We start from the raw sequence: 8,471 nt of genomic DNA, 5'->3' as shown, positions 1-8,471 counted from the left end.
GTCAGACTAATTTGACGTTAAAACGACGTCAATTTATCCAAATAAATAAAATAAATACACTCATGAGTCCTGGCCCATTTAAATTTTGGAACAAATTGGTCCAGTCTTCTTTTAACTATCTACGTAAGCACTTAACGTGCATCTCACTAACCTACCAGATCAAAAACTTTTTGTTAGTGTTTGACAACAAAACTCAGGGCTTGTTTGAATAGGTTCATAAGTGACTTTTTTTAACTTTTTAACTTATGAAAAGGTCTAGTATTAATGTTTGATATAATTTTCAAAACAAAATTACAACTTTTCAAAAAGCTATTTTGATGCTTAAGGAGAAGTTAAAAAAAATGACTTCTCTCATAATAAAAAGTTTTTTTATCACTTTTCTCTTAAAATAAGTACTTTTAGAACTAAAAAACTAAACACAAAATAACTTATTTATAAGCTACTTTTAATATAAGCATTTATTGTTTAAACTATTTTTTTAAAGAGTAACTTAATTAAGTTGTTTACCTAAATTGGACCTTAAAGAAGGGCGCATTGTTTCACCGCAGAAATAAGAAACAAGGGCCAATGATTTATGAAAAGAATAAAGAACGAATTGATAGTTCACTTTAAATTCATAAGTATTGATATAATAAAGTATGAACAAATAAAAATACGACATGTAAATTATATTATTCATATCAATATTTATTTATTTTTTTTAAATATATATCATTTCATTATTTTTACTAAAATAAAAATGAAAAATATTTTTTATGTTAAACAAAAATTACTTCTTTAAATTAATTAAATTTTAAAATTACTAACTTTAATTTTATATATTTAAATTTCAAATAATCTAAAAAACACAAAACAAAAATACATAAAAAAAATTTGAGTAAAGGACAAATCCGTCCCTAACTTTTTTTTTGCGGATATTTTCGTCCCCGAGAATTGAAAAATACTTTAATGTCCCTGACCCCTCGAAAAAGTGGACATATTTATCCCTCTGTTAGAGTCGTTCCGTTTGCCCTGACGGAAAACGGTGACGTGGCTCCCGTGGCGCTGACCTAGCCGTTACGGACTGCCACGTTGGATGGGCTTTTGAAAAGAGGACATATTAGTCCTCAGGGACCAAAACGTCGCCGTTTCTCCCCCACCCCAAATCTATAAAATCCTGTAACCTCAGAAAACACTTGTCTTTCACCCACACTATAGTGACCTCAGAAAACAACATCATGATGAACAAGAACATATCATTAACAAGAACAACACATGTGAAAGTGAAAGAAATATAGAGATTGAAAGAGAGGATAACATTGACTACTCACCACACCACTCACCATCCATCAAGCTGTGCCAAAACCCATATGATTAACAAGAACAACACATGAATTCTTTCATAGGAATTGGAATGTAGTGTGTTGTGTTGTGTTGAGTTGTGTACTTCAACAAATTGGGAGCAAAGTTGAGTTGAGTTTGACCACTATTAACACTAAATCTACTAGTAATTGCACTTGAGCTCGCTGCAACAACAACCAAACTTGTACACTCCATTAGGATTTAGGACATGATGGACGAGAGTAAGTGAAAAACTCAAAAACCAAGCAACCAATAATGCAATCCCATTATCATTACAAAGCTTATTAGTCTCTCCAACTTGGAGAATTTTGCTTTCTTTTAATCACAACCAACATTATGAATTTCCAAGCTGCATTTGCACTTGTACACAGCAAACACTGATGATCAAGGTCCTCAAAACCGCTTCCAGCCTCAATCTGCAGCAATTCATCATCATCATAATAAATAACTTAAAACAAATCCTAATTGAATTCATGGACTTCTCCACTCAAAAAACTAAAAACAAAAGAGCCCTAAACCTAAAATTTTCCGGGCCCTCCCAACTTAGAAGCCAGCAAATTCAGATGTCCAGGAAGGTAATTTCCCAACCTCGCCGCCGAAGCTTCTCCTACGGCTTGTTGCTGCTGCTGATGCCGATGGTGAACGAACAAAGAAGCTTGTTGCTGTTGAGACACCGACACCGTCGCCAACTGCACAACCATCTCCAGCAGAGGAGCAGCCGCTGCAAAACTTCAAATTTGACCAAAATCGGGCCTGGCCAGGAGGACCCAGAGCCCCGCGGGAGCTCCAGGGCCCACTTAGGACCCACGGCGGGCCCCACGGAGACGCTGTCATCCTTGGCGGAAGCGTCGTCGTCGGTACGTATGCGCTTGCCGAATATGAAGGGAGTGAGACCCAGCAAGGACTTGTGGTCGAGCGAAGACGCTGCGGAGGTTGAGGAAGGAGAAGAGAGAGAGCCAGCACCGCCGCGTACGGAGACGGAAACGGAGGAGAAGCTGGTGGGAGTGGTTCTAGTTCTGGTAGCGGCGATGATTGAGGGCTCGGCCTGGCGGAGGAGCCACTCGATGGTCTGGCCGTCAGACTTGGGGCCGACCTCCGTCGAATGCCATGAGTCGGAATACTCTTTTTCTTCCTTCATCCGCTTCACCTTCACACTGTATTTGAAGGATTAGAGCTCACAGGACTTCATAGATTGGGGGTGGGGGAGCAACGGCGACGTTTTGGTCCCTAGGGACTAATATGTCCTCTTTTCAAAAGCCCATCCAACGTGGCAGTCCGTAACGGTTAGGTCAGCGCTACGGGAGCCACGTCACCGTTTTCCGTCAGGGCAAACAGAGCGACTCTAACGGAGGGATAAATATATCCACTTTTTTGGGGGTTAGGGACATATTAAAGTATTTTCCAATACTCGAAAACGAAAATGTCCATAAAAGAAAGGTCAAGGACGAATTTGTCCTTTACTCAAAAAATTTAGGTCCCATAATATCATCTCAGTAGTCTTGATGCTCTCAACCCTAATCTCCATTCATATCCAAAAAGAAGAAATACATCTGAGAATTTGTTCGTCATCTTCTCTAGGTTTTCCCTCCCTCTAAACTCTGAACTCCGACTGAAATCACCAAATCGGAGTGTTGGTTGCGTTACCGTGAACCTTGAGGCCTGCTGCGGTGCCGCCTGTGGGTGTTGCGTGATTGCGACTGCGCTACCGTAAGTGCATCTCTGTATCTCTCGACTGCGACTGCGACTGCATTGGAAGGTTGCTGACTTACTGTCGCTGCTGCTTTGTGTCGTTCCTGGTTGCTGCTGCCTGCTGCCCTCTTCTCCTCCCCTGTTGTGTCATTTTAGGTAAGCCATAAATCTCTTTTTCTCCCTCTGTTATTTGATTTCACTCCATCATCTCTCTGTTCAATATCTCAATTCTCAAGGCTCAAGTATTCAATGTTGAGAAACCAAATACCTCTGCTACAAAGTGAACGATATGCTCTGTGAATGATGATTTTAAATTTTAAATTTTAAATTATGGTGGTGCTTAGGATTCTAATTCATGTGTGGTTTGTTACTTGTCATTTTGGATTTTGGAAGTTGTTGTACTTGTTAATTATTTGATTGTATCGCTTGTTGATTTGCTTTCCTTGTTAGTAGTTTAGTTATTTTATATGCTGAATTTATTTTAATGTCATATAAACATGTGAGTTGTGAATTTATTTTTCTTTTAAAATATTTGTATTCTTTATTGTGCTTTTGAATGCTAAACTGTTCTAAGGTTCAATTTGCTCTTGAATCAACCTGTTTTGTGTTTGCTTCACTCTGATATAGGAAGAAAACTGTGCTGTGTTCTTGATCGGTGAAGAGCACTGTGCTGTGTTCTTGCATAATTATAGAAAGTGTACTCTTCAAGCCCTTGGATTATTTTCACTGCTGATCAGGTACCTTTTATGTATATTTTTGTACATTTTGGTAACTGAATTTGCAAATTGCCACACCTCAGTCAAGTTCTAGTGACCATCTTAAACTTTAATTTTTCAACCGGTTCGTTCATTAATCATCCCAACCATTCATTTACTATAGCATCAATTGATCAAAGATATGGATTATTGAGATTATAATAAAGTAGTAACTAGGCAACACTATGTTATGCACTTTGCATATTGACATCTTCTGTCAGAATTTTCAGAGTAGGGTCCAGTTGGTTATGGTTTGCTTTCATGGCTTAAATTTGTATAGCAATCCAAATCAATAGTGACCTCAATTTTGAGGGACCTCAATGTAAACTTGCATGATTGATACTAGTTACAGTCACTCTCACTCTCACCACAGGGCATGTTTGGGTTTAGGATCTTAAATATGTGTCTTGGATGATGTGAGCATTTAATTTCCTTGGTCATGCTGGGGTTCAAACAAGCATTAGTAAGATAATGGGTTATGGTTTATGAAGTATTATCCTACAACTTAAGATCTCGGTATTTTATCCAGGTGAAGCTTTATATTCATTTTGAGTTGAATGAAGTCTCAAATATAACATATATCAGAAAGGTATGTTGAACTTCGTTTACATATACAGGTAATGGAATATGTGACTGGGGCAGGAGCAGCAGCATTGCTGCAATCAGCAGTGTTTGCAAAGGCAGGGCAACCTGAAGTTCAATGGATAAAGGTTTGCAACATGTATGGGAAATTCTGCAACCAAGTGGGAGAAGGGGTAGCTTCTGTTGTGGGAAATTCTACGAAAATATGTTAAATATGCTAAGAGATATAATCCAACTTTGGTTGTATTTTAGTTTTGAATTATGAAAGCTTACTATTTACTATTTAGGAGTCACTATTTACTATCCCTTTACGATTCTATGACTTGCAATTTTCCGTTTGTCTTCCATTTCAGGTAAAATATACGACATCTCACTTCTCCATCGGCACTGCATCTTCCACACTTGGGTACTCCCTCCATATTCACAACTTAAAATTATTGAGCTCGACAACCCTGTTACAGAACCAAATCCATCAAATGTTGTTCAAGACATGTGCTTGCTCCTTATTGGCCATGACAGTTTATGCCATCTTCTACAACTATACCCACAAAACTCTTACTCTCACGAGTTCAGAGGTTCCTACCTAAACCATGGAAACAACCTACCAAACAGTTTGACAAACACTTTGCCTTCACTGATGCATCTATGGTTGGTGTTCTTGTTGCAGCTCTCAAGGACTTTGTTAACCAAGCCAACTTGTCTAACGCATTCAAAACCTTCTTTCAAATACAGCAACATGCAGCACCATCACTTTCTACTGCTTCTTCTTCCTATATCTTGTTACACCCCATTAGTTCTCTTCTCTTGGGTTGCACTAACCTTAAATCATTGCCACAGGGTAAGCAGCTTCATGCCCAAGTCATTTCATTGGGTCTTGATCAACACCCTATTTTGGTTTCAAGGCTCACTAATTTTTACACTAGTTTCACTCTCCTTGCTGATGCTAATGTTGTTGTTGAGAGCTCCACTAGTTTGGATCCATTGCCTTGGAATATGGTTATATCTTCCTATGTTAGAAATGGGCTCTTTATGGAGGGTCTTTCCGCATATAAGAAAATGGTGAATAAGAGGATTGAACCTGATGATTTCACTTACCCTTCTGTTCTAAAGGCTTGTGGGGAATTGTTAGATTTTGCTACTGGTGTGGAGGTTCACAAGTCTATTGAGGCTAGCTCAATTGGGTGGAGCTTGTTTGTGCACAATGCATTGGTCTCTATGTATGGTAGGTTCGGGGAATTGAAGGTTGCTCGCCAAATATTTGATAAAATGCACCACAGGGATGATGTTTCTTGGAACACTATGATCAATTGTTATGCTTCAAGGGGGATGTGGGAGGAAGCGTTTTGGCTATTTGGATGCATGCAAGAGGAGGGTGTTGAAATGAATGTGATCATTTGGAATACTATTGCTGGAGGGTGCTTGCATTCAGGAAATTTTAGTGGGGCACTTAAGATGCTTTCTCAGATGAGAACTAAAATTCATTTGGACAATGTTGCGGTGGTTGTTGGATTGAATGCATGTTCCCACATTGGAGCCCTTAAATTGGGAAAGGAGATTCATGGTCATGCTGTAAGAACATGCTTAGATGCATTTGAAAATGTAAGAAATGCATTAGTTACAATGTATTCCAGATGTTGTGACCTCAGGCATGCATATATAATGTTCCACAGAATGGAAGACAAGGGTTTAGTTACTTGGAACGCGATGCTTTCTGGATATGCACACATGGATCGATCTGAGGAAGTCTCACACCTTTTCAGAGAAATGTTACACAAGGGTGTTGAACCAAATTTTGTAACCATTGCAAGTGTTCTTCCCCTTTGTGCTCGCATAGCGAATCTGCAACATGGCAGGGAGTTTCATGGCTACATCATGAAGTGTGAAGAGTTTGATAAGTATTTATTATTGTGGAACGCTCTGGTGGACATGTATGCGAGGTCTGGCAAAGTCTTAGAAGCCAGAAGAGTGTTTGATTCGCTGAGTGCAAGAGATGAAGTCACATATACTTCCATGATCTTGGGGTACGGTATGAAGGGAGAAGGACAAACTGCTCTAAAACTATTTGAAGAGATGTGCAAGTTGAAGATTAAACCAGACCATGTAACAATAGTTGCAGTTCTAACAGCTTGCAGCCATTCTGGTCTTGTATCTCAGGGTCAGTTACTCTTTAAACAGATGACAGATGTTCATGGGATGATACCGCGCATCGAGCACTTTGCTTGCATGGTTGATCTCTATGGAAGGGCTGGCCATCTGAACAAAGCAAGGGATGTTATTACTGGGATGCCATGCAAGCCAACTTCTGCAATGTGGGCGACACTCATTGGAGCTTGTCGAATCCATGGAAACACAATGATGGGGGAATGGGCTGCAGGAAAATTGATGGAAATGAAACCTGATCACTCGGGTTATTATGTGTTGATTGCGAACATGTATGCAGCCGCTGGTTGTTGGAGCAAGCTTGCTGAAGTGAGGAGTTACATGAAGAACATAGGTGTGAGAAAGGCACCAGGCTGTGCTTGGGTTGATGTTGGCAATGAGTTTTCTCCATTTGTGGTGGGAGACACTTCCAACCCTCGTGCTTATGAGCTCTACCCTTTAATGGATGGACTCAATGAAGTAATGAAAGATGCTGGTTATGTAAGTAATGAGGAGACTGTTTCACCCGAGGAACATTTTGAAGAGTTGAATGTTGTAGGGAGTGTATACTAAATTAATGTGCCACATAAGCATGTTTTGGAGAGAGATCATTGACAGAGAGGTTAACAGTCTAGTAAAATTAAATATCAAGGATCGAAATAGGTATTTTTTTTCAAGTAGTGTTTTGAAGAAATTATATCGGGATGGATATTCAATAAAAATCAAAGAAAGATTTGAAATATGTTACATATTTGTAACTTCATGTATACGGCTATACGCCAGTAGAGAAATAGATTTAAGAAAGAAATATATGTATGTATTTATATACATCAATCTCCGTGAGATTAAGTACGATGCATGGCCAAAGAACGATGAATTATCTGACTTTCTGCATTCCTATATTTTTCGTGAATATATGTCTAATCTTTTTTCGTTGAAGAAAGAATTAATATGGAATATACGCTGATCGATGGAATTATACGCTTTTATTAGCAAACTTGAACGCCACGTATGCGAGAGCACAATAGTTTTCATACGCATATGGTTTGGTCAATTAAAAAATATTGTTAATTTATTTGTTTATATATATGCAGATCAATACGAGGGATCAAGAAAAGGCGGGTAAATATAACACCACTATGTCATGGTTGGGGAACTCTATGCCTAAGGAATGGGAAGAGAAGACAAAGCAATTGAATGTGAAGTGGGAACAAGTACAAAGAAAACACAGCAAAAGTGAACTAGAGAATAGCGGTTACGAGGATTCACGTTTCATGTTCCAGGATGGGATAGTACCTTACCCATCCCAACTAGATGGCAATAAGGATGGTTCTTATGGCTCAACTTCATTGTTCTCATTCCAAGATTTGCTTATTGAAAGGCAGAGGAAGGAACTAATGCAAAGAGTTCATGTTTTCACAAATCAAGTCATGCATGCTCCAACAGACTCCTCCAAACGCTTGCCAGTGTTTAAGGACATAGCTCCAAACTAGCATTTGTTGGTTAGATGGCTATTAATTCATAACCCTTTTAGGTATATTCCAAATTCGTTAATTCATCGTTCAGCATAATTTGATCCTTTAATTGACTCGTGCTAATGAAAAGAAGTGTTGGTTTGTTGACAGTTATTGTTGCTAATTAGGATTTGACAGGATTATAAAAAAATTACATCAGATGGTGGAAATATTTTATTCTCTGCTTATGCTTTAATTTTTGCCATTTTGATTAGGTCATTGACAGATGATGTGTTACATAGTCAAATTTAGTATAACTAAGCTATTGTTTATATTCTTTAATTTTATAATTTTAATGACGATTATGACCTTATTTTCTAATTTTATCAATATTAATAATTATATCCATTAAGAAGTAGCTGATCACATAAAAGTAAAAAATATTTGAAAGTGTAATGCTACTCATAAATTCTTTACTTTGATTTCATGTACAAGGGTAACTAGCAGTTTT

General features: G+C 38.3%; 2 protein-coding genes and 1 pseudogene across 10 annotated transcripts in view; 1 reads left to right on the top strand and 2 right to left on the bottom strand.

The window, feature by feature from the left end:
* Positions 1,292 to 2,910, bottom strand: LOC110268446 (annotated as a pseudogene).
* On the top strand, positions 2,824 to 7,403 carry LOC107623035 (pentatricopeptide repeat-containing protein At1g71490). Of its 9 annotated transcripts, none has more exons than XM_016325163.2 (5): positions 2,824 to 3,186; positions 3,658 to 3,767; positions 4,403 to 4,495; positions 4,721 to 4,942; positions 5,035 to 7,403. In XM_016325163.2, the coding sequence occupies exons 3-5, from the start codon at positions 4,486 to 4,488 to the stop codon at positions 7,077 to 7,079; spliced, it is 2,277 nt and encodes a 758-aa protein (XP_016180649.1). In that variant the 5' UTR covers positions 2,824 to 3,186; positions 3,658 to 3,767; positions 4,403 to 4,485; the 3' UTR covers positions 7,080 to 7,403. The 9 variants fall into 9 exon arrangements, with proteins under 9 accessions (XP_016180649.1, XP_020969311.1, XP_020969312.1 ...); XM_021113652.1 differs by having other exon boundaries at positions 4,315 to 4,495; XM_021113653.1 differs by lacking the exon at positions 3,658 to 3,767.
* The window catches only part of LOC107624067 (small GTPase LIP1), a 3,378-nt gene continuing 3,290 nt past the window's right edge, over positions 8,384 to 8,471 (bottom strand). Inside the window, exon 8 of the mRNA XM_016326511.2 lies at positions 8,384 to 8,471. The gene's annotated coding sequence lies outside the window, so the exon portion shown is untranslated.

This window comes from Arachis ipaensis, chromosome B10 (assembly GCF_000816755.2).
Source record: "Arachis ipaensis cultivar K30076 chromosome B10, Araip1.1, whole genome shotgun sequence".
Classification (NCBI taxonomy): Eukaryota; Viridiplantae; Streptophyta; class Magnoliopsida; order Fabales; family Fabaceae; genus Arachis; species Arachis ipaensis.
The sequence above is the reverse complement of the archived record's forward strand: the minus strand, read 5'-3'. Positions and strand labels throughout refer to the sequence as shown.

Coding starts and splice junctions, on each gene's coding strand:
- LOC107623035 (XM_021113653.1), top strand. Junction 4,943..5,034: donor TTACTCTCACGAGTTCAGAG/GTTCCTACCTAA, acceptor TTCTTGTTGCAG/CTCTCAAGGACTTTGTTAAC.